General features: G+C 36.5%; 2 protein-coding genes across 2 annotated transcripts in view; one reads left to right on the forward strand and one right to left on the reverse strand.

The window, feature by feature from the left end:
• Positions 1-843: 843 nt before the first annotated feature.
• The window catches only part of LOC149785076 (prolyl 3-hydroxylase 1-like), a 75125-nt gene continuing 58715 nt past the window's right edge, over positions 844-17253 (reverse strand). Inside the window, exons 17-18 of the mRNA XM_089931273.1 lie at positions 6285-6357; positions 844-3063 (exon numbers count right to left, since the gene is read on the reverse strand). Of these exons, the coding sequence (XP_089787399.1) occupies positions 2623-3063; positions 6285-6357 (514 nt within the window). The 3' untranslated portion in view covers positions 844-2622. The remainder of the gene's footprint in view (positions 3064-6284; positions 6358-17253) is intronic.
• LOC149785077 (prolyl 3-hydroxylase 1-like) overlaps positions 13267-17253 on the forward strand; it is a 47945-nt gene continuing 43958 nt past the window's right edge. Inside the window, exons 1-3 of the mRNA XM_089931255.1 lie at positions 13267-13402; positions 15565-15674; positions 17125-17220. Coding sequence (XP_089787381.1) covers positions 13267-13402; positions 15565-15674; positions 17125-17211 — 333 coding nt within the window. The 3' untranslated portion in view covers positions 17212-17220. The remainder of the gene's footprint in view (positions 13403-15564; positions 15675-17124; positions 17221-17253) is intronic.

Below are 17253 nucleotides of genomic sequence, written 5' to 3' on the forward strand. Positions count from 1 at the left end.
CATCTATGCAATATATTGATGGTAATAAGAAAGCTGACTGCACATTTTTGCTAGTATTAAAAAGGTTCTGCATAGACTCTCTTTGGGGAGAAAAATTAACAAGTCTGCAAACACCCTTTTGGGTAGAACTATGAGCAAGTTTGCAAACTCTCTTTGGGAAGGAAAATATAATGTCTACAAATACTGGGATAGAAATAAGAACAAGTCTGCAAATACTCATTGTAATAGAAGTATGAACAAGTGTGCAATCACTGGGAGAGAAATATCAAACAGGTCTCCAAGCTCTCTTTGGGATAGAAATATGAACAAGTCTGCACCTTTGCGATAGAACTATGAACAAGTTTGCAAACTCTCTTTGGGATGTAAAATATAACATCTGGAAATATTGGGATAGAAATATGAACAAGTCTGCAAACACTCATTGTAATAGATATATGAACAAGTGTGCACTCACTGGGAGAGAAATATCAAACACCTGGTCTCCAAGCTCTCTTTGGGATAGAAATATGAACAAGTCTGCAAACTCTCTGGGATAGAAATATGAACATGTCTGTGAACTCTTTGGGATAGAAATATGAACAAGATTGCATTCGCCATTTTCCTGAAGGCAGATTTTATTGATATTCATGATTCGTTTATGATATATCTATTTAATGGTTGATATGGGATTTGATACAGGTGTTCAGTCTCTATATCAAACTCTCAGACTGAAACAAATAATTGTTTTCTCTGATGTCCACTACTCGATCATGATGCATTTTGAATGTCATTCACACTATAAAACTGCAACGATTTGGAAAGATTAAAAAAGGGGTAGGTAATAAAAACAAAACTCCATTTTATTTTCTTTGTCATTTTATATGGTTTATGAATACAACTCAGAATATAGCTATGTAATATCAGGCTTAATTATTCTTTCTGACTATTCAGATCAAATCGTGTACATAGTTTAGTGCATCTGTCTGTTGGATGACTGTGAATTCACTTCTTTTTGTTGGTATCAGTTTCTATTGTTTTATGAAAAATGCTGTTAGAGTGCAGACCTGCCAACCCTGACAAGTCCATCTCAGTAAGGCAGTTGATTTTTTTTTTCGTAAGTTTGACCAGTTTTCAGTAATGTGTAACAAAATACCATAAACTGTTATTGTAAAGCTGGAAAACATAATTAAAAGTTTGGTATTCGGAACGTGCAGAGATGATATTATAAACATTATGTTCAAGTTAAAAGTTTGTAAAGTACGCATAGACTTTATTTACCACTAGTACAGTTGCACATATTTTAGTTCCAAACCCTATGGAGCTCAATGGCTTTTTGCTATCTCTCAACTTGATGTAATTCTTGGAAATTCTTTTTTCCATTTCACATGACAACGGCAATCATATTTCCCGCCACGAGTCATACTCAAATTGGCATGTGATGTCCAATAAACATAATTGTGTCCCTTCCAGCTTTTATTCACAAGAATCTGAATATTCCTTTTTATTTTTCTGTGTTAATTATTAACACTTTTCAAGAGGCTTATTTCCCCTTTTGTCATAATCATGCATCTCTTGCTGGACGCCATTAAAAAAAATAATCTATGATCAACAGTTTGCTCATGCAGACGCTTCACATTAACAAATATGTGCAGTTTAAAGCATCTAATGTGCTGCTGTAAAGTTAGACTGGTTCCCTGACCAATTTTACTACTTCTAACATGAAACCCAGATCCAAATCAAACGATGAACAAATTTTCTGCAATTTTCGGTAATGATCATTTTTTCTTAGTTTTTGCTTGTATACTGTAAGTCCATCTTTTATGGGTAAATTTCGTAAGACTTAAGGCAAAATCATAAGAGTTGGCAGGTCTGTTACAGTCATACATCTGGGGAAATGGCTTCTGTTGTTTCCAGAGAAGATTAAATCATTGTGGGTCCTTACAACATTTGTAATTGGTACTGATGAAGAATCCATGAATACTGGAAGCCAACAAAAAATACTGAATTCACAGTACATACTAAGCATGTTGACATATATAAAAATTATTCATACTACTAATTTATGCAAGGTTCTAGTTCTGGCAAGGAACTTATGTAGCTGAAGATCTAAAGAATTTTAGGGAAAAACCCTCACTCACAGCTGTTATTACATTAAACGAATTCTGAATGTGTAGAGACTAACTTATTTAAAAGGTTTTGCATTGGAAGCAAAATAAACAAAAATATAAATTAAAAGAAATACAAAAGCCTGAGCTGTGGATGTGATTGTCCTGCTTTTGGAGAAAGACATATACAATCAGATACTAGGCAATTACTAGATTCATCATCAAAGATAAATTTAAAATAAGATGTAACATACAGAATGAAAAGAAAGTTTCTAAAACAATTGGCAATGCCATTATGAAACTGACAAAATCTACTTCCTGATTATTTTATATCTTTTTTTACTTGCCTAAAAGAATACATGTATAATGCCCTAACTTAATTTTTGATGAGAACACATTCTATATCAGTGACATTAAAATTGCTTGCATTTTTTTTTAAAAATCCGTTTGTTAACTTTTGACATGAGTTGTATAAATAACCATATGTCTGTATATGAATTTTACAAACAAAATATATCTTCACGTCTTTCTATCATGGTCACAACTCATCCTTCTCCTTGTCAGTAGATCTTACTTCCATCACAGAGTTTATTATTTGGCTTGTACTCACTTCTGATCCATTATCTGTATGTTCAGCACCAATATCTTTAGATTCTTTCAATGCAAATTTACTTGAAGATTGTAAATTTTGGTCATCAGCTTTTTTATTTTGTACCTCATCTGCTATTGCATCGTCAACTTCATCATCTTTCATTGTGTTCTGTACATTATTTCTTTCTGTTATTGTTGTTGTTGTACCTGCTTCCTCCATTCTGGAAAACACCCTTCTAGCATAGATATGTGACACCTCATTGTAGTTGGGATCCATAGTGTACCACATAGCCAGAGCACATCGTTGACCTTTCAGGACTGCTTCAACACCGTGAAATTCTCCAGCATTAAAAGCAACTAAACGACCACACTTAGGTTGCACAGATACCTAAAAAATCAAAAGAAAATTATAAAAACACATATATCACCTTTCACATAATGCATCGTTACAATACAAAAATGTATGTTATCATAAATAATAATTAGATTCACTTCATTGTAAGCATGATCACATGTTAAATGTTTGGAGCATTAAACTTTTAAAAAAATCATATATTTACATAAGACATACAAAGAAGCCCAAGTGGGTCTGATACTGTTCACCTAGTTACAATTAGACTAACCAGTTGATCATTTCACCAAGCAGGTTAAAGGAGTATTTAAGAACATACACAATTTATTTCCTGGATATCATTTTGATTTGATCTATTTATTACATCCCAAGAGCAAGTGTTTCTAAAGATAAGGTATAATAAATATGCACAGTCTCTTGCATATAAACAGTCATCCAAGATAATTAGAAGTGATGGGTATGTGAGAAAGCTTGCCAGTAGCTTCATGTGGGTCGGTGGTTCTTTCCAGGGTTTTCCCAGGTTCTTCCTCTACCATTAATACTGGCCGCCATGTATAGTCTATCGTGTGCTGAAAAATGGCATTAAACCCTGCTACAACAACAACAATGGTTTTAAGTGCATGGTATGGTTGAAAAAGTAAGTTTGATAGGTGATTAATGTATACCAAGATCAGCTGTGTTAAAAAGTCAGTTGACCACTATTCACAGGTTTGACTGCACAGTATATGGGAAAACTGTATATCGGTTCAGTGTGACATAATTACTGGGATCTCATCACTTTTTCCACAACTGAAAGCCTCTGTGTCTCATTTACGAAAGGATGCAAATCATTTTATCATTTTCTTTCACTTCATGTTATTAGCAAAATTGTGTAACTATTTTTCTTTGTTATTATTTAGTACGATACACCTAGGTAAAATGTGACATACAGATTAGATCATAATATAACTACTCTTTTATTTTGAGCTGCGAGTAGCAGGGCTTGAAGAAATTTTAGAGATCCACTAATCCAGTCAGGCAAGTACTCAGCATTATTTATTCTGCCAGACATAACCTTATTCATCCAGATAATGTTGAAAAATAAAAGATGATGATGTTAACAACCTCAATTTGATAATGTGAGATCATTTGTTTTCTGCCCAACCAACCTTATTCTGTGACCCTTCTAACACCTGTTGTAAGTAATTATAAATTGAGACCATTCCGCTCTCCTTCTGCTAAGTATTTACTAGTACTGATGGATGAGAGTAAAGTGCTTGTATGAGTTAGAGCAAAACAAAATGTAAAGTTTAATTCCAGTAGAAAGTGTGGACTTGTAATGAACATAGTTCACAATATTCTCAGCAGAACATCTTGTACATTAAAGAAAACTACTGATCAGTCCTGAATCAATACACATCCAGAAATTTGAAAATTTGCCTGATCCCTGATAATTTTCACTGGCCATTTTGAATTGGTGTTTGTGTGTGTGATTTGGATTTTTAACGTAGCTTTAACAATTATTCAGTCATATCACTACGATGTCTGCAGTGAGACAGTTTATAGTGATGTCTAGCACTTGGGCATCATGCCGCAGACATGTAGCATGATGTCCCACCCAGTCACACTATCCTGACACCAGGCCGACCAGTCCTAACACTAACCTCTTAATGCTGAGCGCCAAGCGAGGCAGCTGTTAGTACCATTTTTGTAAGTCTTTGGTATGACTCAGCCGGGGATCAAACCCATGACCTCCCACATCCGAGGCAGACGCTCTAACCACTAGGCCACCAGGGCGGTCTTGAATTGGTCATAAGAGTTAGATAACTGATAGATTTGAGCAGAACACTGTTACAAAGGAAACTAAACGTTAGTATCACAATGCTCCTTGGTTTGGCTCCATCATACAGTTTTACAAAAAAGGACTCTGGTTTGGCTCCATCATACAAATGTATGAAAACAGATTCTTTTAGCTGGCTCTATTGTATAGATGTATGAAAATGGATTCTTTGGTTTGGCTCTATCATACAGATGTATGAAAATGGATTCTTTGGTTTGGCTCTATCATACAGATGTATCAAAATAGACTCTTTGGTTTGGCTCTATCATACAGATGTATCAAAATGGACTCTTTGGTTTAGCTCCATCATACAGATGTACGAAAATGGATTCTTTGGTTTGGCTCTATCATACAGATGTATGAAAATGGACTCTTTGGTTTAGCTCCATCGTACAGATGTATGAAAATGGACTCTTTGGTTTGGCACCATTGTACAGATGTATGAAAATGGACTCTTTGGTTTGGCTCCATTGAACAGATGTACAAAAATGGACAAACATAGACTCTTGGCTTTGCTTCCATTGTAGAGATGTATGAAAATGGACTCCTTGCTTTAGCTCCAGCATATGGATGTATGAAAATGGACTCTTGCTTTGGCTCCATCTTACAGATGTATGAAACTGGACTCTTTGGTTTGGCTCCAACTTACAGATGTATGAAAATGGACTCTTTGGTTCAGCTCCATTGTACAGATGTATGAAACTGGACTCTTTGTTTTGGCTCCATCATAAGATGCATGAAAATGGACTCTGTGGTTTCTCCCCATCTTCCAGATGTATGAAAATGGACTCTTTGGTTTGGTTCTGTCAGACAGATGTTTGAAAATGGACTCTTTGGTTTGGCTTCATCATACAGATGAACAAAAATGGGACTCTTTGGTTTGGTTCCATCATACACATGTATGAAAATAGACTCTTTGGTTTGGTTCTATCGTACAGATGTATGAAAATGAACTCTTTAGTTTGGCTCCAGCAATGAGCATACACATGTATGAAAATGGACTCTTTGGTTTGGCTCCATCCTACCGATGTACAAAAATGGACTCTTTGGGTTAGCTCCATTGTACAGATGTATGAAAATGGACTGTTTGCTTTGGCTCCATTGTACAGATGTATGAAAATGGATTCTTTGCTTTGGCTCCATTATACAGATGTAAAAAATTGGACTCATTAGTTTGGTTTCATCATACAGATGTACAAAAATGGACTCTTTGGTTTGGCTCCATTATACAGATATATGAAACTGGACTATTTGGTTTGCCAGGCTCCATCATACAGATGTATGAAAATGAACCTCAAACATAATTTTAAGGAAATAGTGGATCATTTTAATTGACTAATGGCTTTTATTATAAAAAAAACACAGCTGGAATGTTTGAAATAACAAACTGCATCTGAAAAATATATAATAAAAAACTGACCAAATGTAGAAAACTGACCTGTACAGATGTATTTGGATAAGCAAAGAAGAAATCTCCCCCTTCTATGTCCTCATTCAGGTACAAAATTGCACTGGAAAAAAAAAAAGATTAATAAGGTTGTGCCAGTCTGCATATGTGTGAAATATGTATAACTTGGTGTACCTGGAGTGTGTATATGTGTGTAACTGTTGTGTTTTGGGGAGCTTGGAATGAAATGAGATTTACAGAATAGTTAAATGCACCTTAAAGGGACTTTCAATTATTTTGTGGTCTGTTATTTACAGGAAAAAGTTAAACTTTACAAAAATAATAAAATCTAGCCTTCCAGTATATATCCTAGATAGAATTTACCAAGTCTGACTTATTTCATAAAACTCTTTGGAGATATGGTTAATATCTGAAATAGAAAATATCATATGAAAATAAATGAATGGCAGATTTGCCTCTGCATTTGATGAACTATAAGTCACAATCAAAGAAGCCTCCGTCTGTATGCATTCCTCTACTACCATATATACTCACTTATAAGATCGGTCACATTGCATACAACATAGACCTGATCTGCTGTTGCATAATGTGCTGACAGATTATGGTCCATGTTGGTCTACTGATTACCCCCAACAAACTGCGCAGATTTTGGCCCAGTCTGTTCTACTGAATCCTCCCAACAAGCTGCATAGACCCAGATCTACTGGCACATTATGAGATGGCAGATCTGAGTCTCTGCATTTACGAGTGTCAAAATTTCCTTTGCCCTCTCCATAAGTGGAATTTGCCAGAATCCTTTCAAAAGGTCAAATTTGGTGACAAACATGTGTTTTGCATTTCCAATTTTATCTATGCAATCATTGATTCTTGGCAAGAAAAATGGATCAGTTTTGGTCACACTTTTCACTTTTCTATAGTTAGTGCACATACTAAAGTATTATGTTTTTTAGTACAAGAATACATGGTGAACTCCAGTCACTTTACTTGGTTCCATAAAGTCATTCTTAAACTGAATTTCTTTTTTTCAAACATTCATGTTTAAGAGGGTTCATCCTGTATGGATGCTGTTTCACAGGTGTAGAATCTACAATTTCATGGTCCTGGTAGATTTTATTTGCTTGTTTAGGAACATCTTGAAACAAGTGCTCATATTCAAACAATAGTTGTTTCATTTCACTCTTTTCTTCTGGATGTAGATGTAAATTTTCAGGTCCAGATTATTCAGTATATCTGAATTTTGAAGACTGACTACACCAAAGTCACTACAGTCCAATTGCATTCCATCTCTTAAATCCTCACTGTGTGGGACAGGTAGCACTAAATTGACTGCGTGATTGACATGACCATCTCAATCAACATACTCCTTAAAGTTGTTGTTGTTTTTGCCTCGCAGGAGAATTAATGAAATAATTTAAATCACTTCCTTTCTTTTCAGCTGTGCAAGGACCTTAGTGCTTAGCCTGAAGTGGATTTTGAGGTAAGGGCAAGAGAGCCACAACTCTATAACCAGGCAAAAAGTTTCTTTCTTTGGTATTTTTGTCATGCCATAATTTAATTTTTGACTGAGTTGAGTGCAGATTCATTCTTGCAACTTCATAAGCCTTATATTTAAAATTAGAAATGTATTCAAGAAGATTAATTTGTGAATCTTCAACTGAAAGAAGTTTCTTTTTAACAACTTCAATGGTCAATGAACAGCATGTCCAAAAACTAGTTCAAATGGACTGAATCCTAAAGATTCTTGAACTGATTCCCTAACAGAAAACAATAATAAATGAACTCCAGATCCCCCACCCCACCCAATCCAGTCCATTATCATGCTCAGGGTAGCAGAGTTATTATTGGAGATAAGCAGGTCATTCTAAATCAGTGAGTTTCAGAATCTGTCAACTTCTCATCATCCATCTCATGGTCTGGTCAAATATTTGCATTAAGATCATGATCCAACACAGCAAAATGGTTTGTATGACCTCTGAGAACATTCTCAGTCAGTATTGCCCATTGCCCCTGCCAGGGTATAGGACACCCACAAGAAATTGCCAGAGGCTTCTGTCCTTGCCATTCCCTCGAGCTGACTCCAGGTGTGACCCATCTTAGTAATGTCCACCTCAAGGTCGCGTTGACAGGTGTTTCTTGGTCATCCCATTCTCTGCTTGCCTTGAGGGTTCCATCTCAAAACCAGTCTGGTAATGTTGGTTGGTGGCTTACATAGAGTGTTTCCTATCCAACCCCAACTTCTCTTTTTGATCTCGTCCTCTACCAGAAGCTGGGAGGTTCTCTGCCACAGGTTGGTGTTGCTGATGGTATCTGGCCAGCAGATCTGGAGAATTCTTCTTAGGCAGCTGTTGATGAAGGTCTGAACTCTCTTTACAGTCAACCTGGTGGTTATCCAGGTCTCTGCTCCATACAGTAGGACTGACTTCATAGTGGAGTAGAACAGTCTGATCTTGGTAGTCAAGGAAATTTCTTCGGAGCTCCAGATGTTCTTGAACTGTATGAAAGCTGCTCTCGCCTTTCCGATCCTTGCCTTGACATCTGTGTCTGTGCCACCTTGCTAGTTGATAATGCTGCCCAGGTATGTGAAAGACTCCACCTCTTCAAGGGGACTTCCCTGCAGTGTGACTGGGTTGTTACTGGCATAACTGACCTTGAGGATCTTGGTCATGTCTTTGAGGATGTTGATCCAACCTGTGCTGATGTGGCTGCCAGTATGTCGGTCTTGTCCTGCATTTGTTACTGACTATGGGACAAGAGTGCTAGGTCATCAGCAAAGTCCAGGCCCTCAACTTGACTCCACAATGTCCACTGGATCCCATTTCTCCACCCATTGGTGGATGTTTTCATAATCCAGTCGATTGTGAGAAGGAAGAGAAATGGCGACAGCAAGCAGCCTTGCCTCATGCCAGTCCACACTAGGAAGCTGTCTGTTTGCTGTCCTGCATGAATGACTCTGCAGGACATTCTGTTATAAGTGTTCTTGATCAGGTTCACCAGCTTGGTTGGGATGCCGTAGTGGCAAAGAAGTTTCCAGAGTGTCTGTCAGTCTACACTTTCGAATGCCTTCTCATAATCGATGAACTTGATGTAGAGTGAAGAATTCCACTCCAATTATTGCTTAACTATGATGCAAAGAGTAGCTATTTGGTCCGCACATGATCCGTTCTGCCGGAAGCCCTCTTACTCATCTTGTAACTGTGGGTTGACGGCCTCCTTCATCCTCTCCAAGAGGACCTGGTCAAAGACTTTCCATGGTACTGACAAGAGTGTGATTCCTCTGTAATTGGAGTAGTTGCTGAGGTCGCCTTTCTTTGGGATCTTAATGAGGTGTGCCTCTTTCTCAAGTCAGTCGGTATTTCTTCTTCATCCAGATCTTCTCAAAGAGGGGGTATAGCATTTACACTGAAGCCTTTAGGTCTGCTCTGAGAGCTTCTGCTGGGATGTCATCAGGTCCAGCTGCCTTGCTGTTCATCAGCTGGGTGATTGCTTTCCTGATCTAGTCTCTGGTGGGATTGTCACAGCTTATGGAGAGATCTGCGTTGGCTGGGTGGATTTCTGGGGAATTTAGTGGTGCTGGCCTGTTTGACAGTTCTTCAAAATGCTCTGCCCATCTATTCATTTGGTGTTCTGTACTTGCCATGGTCTTTCCCTGCTTGTCTTTTATGGGTCTCTCTGTTTTGCTGTACTTGCCAGACAGCTTCTTAGTGATGTTGTACAGCTTCTTCATGTTACCACTTCCGGCCACTTCTGCCTCTGCTGCCAGTCCTTCAAGGTAGTTTCTCTTGTCTATCTTGATGCTTCTTTTCACCTCTCTGTGGGTGTCAGTGTACTCTTTTTGTACTTTTATATTTTTAGTTTTTGTCCTACTGCTATTTACTGCTGCTTTCTTCTGTTTCCGTTCCTGAATTTTGCGCATTGTTTCAGCTGAAATCTATTCTTTCTGCTGGTGTATCATGGAGCCTAGTACTTCTTGGCATGTTGATTTTACTGCCTCCTTAACTTTCTGCCATCTGTTGTTAGCACTGTCTTCCTCATCTTCAAGAAGCTCTTGTAGCACTTGGTACTTGTTGTTAAGTGTCAGTCTGTATTCTTCTTTAGTTTTTGATCTTTCAACAGGCTGATGTTATATTTTGTTTTCTTCTCTTTTGTGTCCATCCAGTTCTTCTTCAGCTTAAGTTTCAGCCTTGCAACAACTAAGTGGTAGTCAGATGCCACATCTGCTCCCCTCTTCACCCTCACATCTTGCAGGGATCTTCTGAACTTCTTGGCTATGCAGATGTGGTCAATCTGATTTTCTGTCACATGGTCTGGTGATATCCATGTGTTCTTGTGGATTCTCTTGTGGGGAAAGATGGTACCCCCGATGACCAGGTTGTTCACTGCACAAAGGTCTGTGAATCTCTCTCCATTTTCGTTCATCTTGCCCAGGCTATGGATCCCCATGACTTGTTCATACCCTGTGTTGTCTGACCCAACTTTGGCATTGAAGTCACACATGAAGATGCTGATGTCTTTGTCTGGGAAGTTCTCTACTATGTTCTGTATTCTTTTGTAAAACTGGTCCTTATCTTTTTCTTTGCTGGTTCCCATCCTATTAGTGCAATATATGATTGCTTCAACAGCATGAGCCCCACCCCATGTCTATGAGGTGCATTATCTTCCTCATGTCCTGAATACAGTAGCATCTCTCCTGTCATCAGCCTTCTTTGTCCAGATTGAATCCATCTTGTCTCGCTAATGCCCATAAGGAAAGGTTGTAGTTCCTTATCTCTGCTGCTACCTGTGCTGTTTTTCCTGCCTCATTCATTTCCTCACATTCCATGTTGCGATGTTAATTCTCCTGTTTGATAGAAGAGTGGTCTGCTTTATGGCTTCTGCGGGCTCGTGGCTTTCACCACATAGCATCATAAGTCTTCCAGAAAAAGACGTGAACATTTTCAGGGTTCCTAGATTTGAGTAGCAACAACTAGATCAAGACCTCTGTTGAATGATCATGTTGTACAGCTTGTGGTAACAAGTGCAAAATAATCTCTGCCTCTTCAGTATCATTAGCCTCATTCCAGAAATCAAGACCACCCAAAACACAGCAAGTACCCTTTATCACTTCGTTCCAAACTGGGAACTTGTGCTATAGCTTTCCATTAGCAATAAGTTTCACTCAGAATCTAATAGAGGCAAGTTTACCTTTCCACTTGGCTGCTTTATATTTTGACCATATTATTCTCCTCACTTTGGTAATCTCCTTGGGACAATCCCTATGAATATGTACTAATCTCCTTGGGACAATCCCTATGAATATGTACTAATCTCCTTGGGATAATCCCTACAAATATGTACTAATCTCCTTGGGATAATCCCTACAAATATGTACTAATCTCCTTGGGATAATCCCTATGAATATGTACTAATCTCCTTGGGATAATCCCTACAAATATGTACTAATCTCCTTGGGATAATCCCTATGAATATGTACTAATCTCCTTGGGATAATCCCTATGAATATGTACTAATCTCCTTGGGATAATCCCTATGAATATGTACTGACTTGTTGATCAGATTCTTAGCACTATTCAGGATCAGTTTGGTGTTCTGATAATCCATGAATGCAGCAATTATAGGATGATTATATCCTTTGTCTTTGTGTCCAGAACCACGAGGCATGTACCTCCTACCGACACGATGTGCACATTTTTATATTAACTTCCTTGGGGTCAAGATAAAGCTGAGAGCTTTAGAAAATCCTTAATTATGTCAATACAATGTTCCCCCAATGACTCATGTATCCCTCTAAATTAAAGATTGCCTCTCCTATTTCTCGCATGCAGATCTATCAACTTGTATTCCAACAACTTTACCTTTTTGTTGACAGTTTTGTTCTACGCAAGCAGAAGACCCAGCGGGCATTCAGTAACACATACATTTTCACTCAAGCTATCAATGTTTGATAGCTTCAAGAATAGAGTTACTAATTTTTCATCCAAAGAAAGGCTTTTGAATTAAACCAATTCTACAGCACTGCTAGGCCCTTATCACATGTGTGATGCTGTTCTCTCCAGTAGTCCTCCTCTTCATTTTCTGCACAGTTTACCAAGCAGATTCTCTCGATTTGACAATTGGTTCTGCATGTGCTGCCATCTTTAACATTTACGTATGGGGTAGTCTTAATTAGAATACAATTGATTATCACTTCGTGTGGAATTTTAGAGGCATAAATAGCAATATGCTGAATTTTCCAACTTTGAGAATTGATTTTCTACAGGAGTATACCACATGTTGATATGCAAGTGCTGTGACATGTCCATCCCATTCAGTAACAAATTCAAGTTCCACAAAATCCAACTTAAACCAGCAGCCAAGTTTGTTTTATCAGCGAGTCTGCCATGTAAAGTGCCATATGTTTTATTGGGTGATACATTGCAACCAGTCATTCTTCGGGTGGTGTTTTGACTCTGAGTTATTCTTTTCATTGCATAATGGAAATTAAAAAAAAAAAAAAACAAGAAAAGAAAAATGAGAGAAAAAACATTCGACACTTCTTGTGCTATAAAGTTCCTTTTGCTTAGCCTCACCCTATTTCTCCAATTAAGTTTAAAAGGAAATGAATCTGAGAGATGTTGAGAGACTATATACTACTTACTGAACCCAATCTTATGACAGCAACATGAAATGTATATGACTTTGCAGTCTAATAATTTAGACTTACATTCAAATGGTGAATATTTAATGGAAATCTTTTTCACCTCATCAACTTCATTTTGTATAATGTTTACACAGCTAGTTTCAGCCAATGAACATACAAAGCTGAATATATTTTCTTTTTTGATTTTCCTAAAAATGTTTGAGAACTAAGAGATTCAATGATTTGACACTTTGTATTACATTTTGTTTCAGATTATCATCTTTTGCTATCTTTACATCTTTTTCTTTCATCTTTTCTCTCTCTCTCTCTCTCTCTCTCTCTCTCTCTGACAATATGAACTTTCTTTTTATATGTAATCAATGTCAAACAAATCAAATGTTCACAACGTCAGTTTTGGATAAGAACGTCCCTGCAGATTCTAGAAGAAATGTTCTCATCAATGTCAAACATGAAGAATTCTGTATCAAAGGAATGGATGACTCACTGAGAATTGCCTATATGAACTGCGAGGGTTTGGGGGGACTCAGTCAAAGAGGGGATGTTGTGAATTGCCTATATGAACTGCCAGGGTTTGGGGGGACCCAGTCAAAGAGGGAATGTTGTGAATTACTTAAGAAGGAATACTCAGCATATCTATTGCAAGATACACATTTTTTTAAAATGATGGGAGACATATATTAGATCATCTTGCGTTATGAATGTATCGTCAATTTTTGGGGCATTTTGCATCCAATTCAAAGGTCCACTATTGTATTGAATTGTATTTAGTTACCATACATAGTGTATGAATGTATCATCAATATTTTGGGCATTTTGCATCCAATTCAAAGGTCTGCTATTGTATTAAATTGTATTTAGTTTACCATACATAGTGTAAAAGTAGATGTAAATGGCAACAAGATAGTTTTAGATATTTCAACTCAAAACTACAGGTACACACTTATGAACATTTATGGTCCTAATGTTGACACAACAAATTATTACACTGATGTGAGGCTGTCCGATATCGAGGATTTAAATATTGGCATCTAAGTTTTGGAGGATACTTCAACCTAGTTATGAATCAAGCTCTCGATACATATAATTACAACTCAGTAAATAAGGCATTAGATGCAGTAATTGGTATTTGTACTGAATATAATATAATTGATATCTGGTGAGAAAGAATTTTGGATTCAAATTAACGACACACATGGAGAAAGAATAACCCCCTCAAGGTTAGATTCTTCCTAGTTTCAGAAACTCTTTTTACTATGGAAAATGATGCCTCTATAAAACCAGGTTATAGAACAGACCATTCCCTAGTCCAACTAATGCTTTCTTTTCGAAAAACAGAAAAACACAGAATATTTTGGAAATTTAACAGCTCTCTTTTGAAAGATTTACAATACAAGTGCTTGTTAAGGACTCAATTCAAGAGTACCAGTCCAGAACAAATATGTCTCAGGCCACAGCAAATTATAACATGGAACCAGATACAACTTCTGAGATTAGATTCTCCATCAATGGCCAATTATTTTTTTAATGCTTTTGTTAGAGGGAAAACTATTTCTTATGCTTCATAAAAGAAAAAAAAACATGCTCAACAAGAGTATCAAATTACAAATGAGATTACTATTTTAGAAGAGTAAAACAATATAAATTATCTACATAAAGAAAGGAAGAAGAGCCAGTCAGTGGAAATTTTTGCCAAATAATGGAATGGGTTAGAGTAAGATCTAGGCAAAATAGATTGAAGATGGGGAAAGGGTTTCCAAATATTTCCATAATTTGGAAAATAGGAATTATACAAGTAAGATGATGCCAAATTTAACTAAACAATATGGAACATTTACACAAAATGAGCTAGAAATCTTAACAGAAACTAATTTATACTATTAAAAACTAATGTGTTCTTATGACACTGTAGACCCAGTTGATCTTGAAGCATCACTGAATTTTTCAGATATCCCTAAAGTGGATAGTACACAAAGTAAATCAATGAATGGCCCAACTTTCCGGGATTTTCCCAGGTTCTTCCTCCATTATTAATACTGGCCACTTTGTATAGCCTATCGTGTGCTGAAAAATGGCACTAAACCATACAACAACAACAACAACATTTTTCAAAATGTCCATCACTGTTGTATCCTTCTTGCATTACTATATATACTTGTTTACACATCAAGTCAAACAATGAACTACAAAAATCCTGATCTGCTATAGCATAGTGTATCTACAGATCAGGGTCCATTTTGTTTGTTCTATTGATTACGCCTAACATATTGCACAAACCTTGATATCTTGATGCATTGTGTGACAGCAGATATAGAACTACGCAGTTTACAGTTGGACTTACATGCTAGTAAATATGGTATATTTGCAATGGATTTATTCAGGACTGTGAAAATTCACTATACACTAACTCTTTGTTTTTTTTTCTCATTTGCATTAGTCACGTTTTACAGCATATAAAAAGTTGAGAATCAGTCCCTTAGAGGGACTAATAATGTGGATTGCATTAGTCTTTTTTTAAACTGCATACAGACTTTATAGCATCAGTCCCTTAAAGGAATTTGTGTTATTGTTTCCATTAGTCATCTTTTACTGCATACAGACAGTAAAGCATCAGTCCCTTAGAGGGACTTTTGTTATTGTTTAAATTAGTCATATTTTATGGCATATTTTTATCAGGTGTGAAAATCATCAAGTCAGGTGAGAAGGATCTACTTGGAAGAGAAAGGTTTGTAGCAGATGGTCTAGCAACAGAAGAGGAGTGTGCAAAACTTATAAACCTCATCAGGGTAGGTCCATCATTTTAAATTTTCATTTTTTTTAATAAAAAAAGAGATTTCACAGCTTAATTTGAATTTATAGAATGAAACTTTCTTAACAAGTTGATACAAGGATATTAGAGACATATCACACATCCATCAATCAGTTACTTATTAATCACAATCCATACATAATACTGTCAAAACCTACATTGGGTCATGTTTAATTATGTAAATGCACTTGTACTCATAGCATAGCAGACTCAGCATTTTCTTAATACTTGAGTAGTTGTCATAGTACAGCTATCATTCACTATAATGTGATTGTTGGGATAAATAACTGCCGATTGTTATGCACTACTTTGTGATATAGTGAGAATGATCAGAAAATGACCAGGGAGTGAGATAAATGCCAGTTATATATATAATTATAATTTTAGTTTATGTAAATAAAATACATTTTTTTCACTTCTCTTATTTGTGCATTTTATTTTGTCATATAATAATATTTTGAAAAGGAAATAGATATAATATTGTTTTTTTTCCCAAGCCCATATTGCTTACATTTGATAAACTTTCAATTGTCTTACATTTGATGGACTTCAAAACCCATACTGGCATCCATTTGATGCATTTCCCACCCATATTGTCATACATTTAATAAACTTTGAACCCATATTGTCCTACATTTGATAAACTTGCAACCCAATTTCTCTTACATTAGATGGACTTCCAACCCATACTGGCATACATTTGATGGACTTCTCACCCATGCTGGCATACATTTAATAAACTTTGAACCTGTATTGTCCTACATTTGATAACTTTCAACCCCTATTGTTATACATTTAATAAACATTGAACCCATATTGTCTTACATTTGATGGACTCAACCCATATTGGCATAAATCTGATGGACTTCTCACCCATACTGTTACACATTTGATAGAATTTCAACCCATATTGTCATATATTTAATAGACTTTCAACCCACATTGTCATATATTTGATGGAGTTTCAACCTGTATTGTTACACATTTGATGGACCAATTCAAATACAGTGGTTTGACTTAGGGCATGGGGTTCATAGCAGTATTGCATTATATCGAGAATCATGTGATAATAATGCCACTATAATGAGGAAGAACTATGTACCAAACTTTCATAATGACTTTAAAAATTAAAAAATACCATCCAAGTTTCTAACATTTTCAGTTCGCACTTTGATGAACAAAACTTCTTCTAATATTCCAGGGGGGAGAAGGGTAGAGGGAGCTTAAAGCTGCTTTTCAGGAGTAAAAGATTTCACAGCAAATGCTGTAGTAATGAAAGGACAGAGGTATCACCACTTTTGTCCTTGGTCAGTTTTTATTTTGCACCAGTAGGGAATCAAAATAATTTGTAATTGCACACTTCAACTAATATTGTTGAAACATTTCCTATACAAATTTACTTTCATATTTCACTCTCTTCCACTCAGAAAGGAGGACTGTATGGAGATGGTTACAATGGTGAAACCTCCCCACACACTGATAGTGAGATGTTTCTGGGAGTTGATGTTTATTGAGCCAGCAAGGTATTTCTAAGTTTGTGTTTTACAAATGTTCTT

This window comes from Sinohyriopsis cumingii, chromosome 13 (genome assembly GCF_028554795.1).
Source record: "Sinohyriopsis cumingii isolate HCF-2022 chromosome 13, ASM2855479v2, whole genome shotgun sequence".
Taxonomy (NCBI): Eukaryota; Metazoa; Mollusca; class Bivalvia; order Unionida; family Unionidae; genus Sinohyriopsis; species Sinohyriopsis cumingii.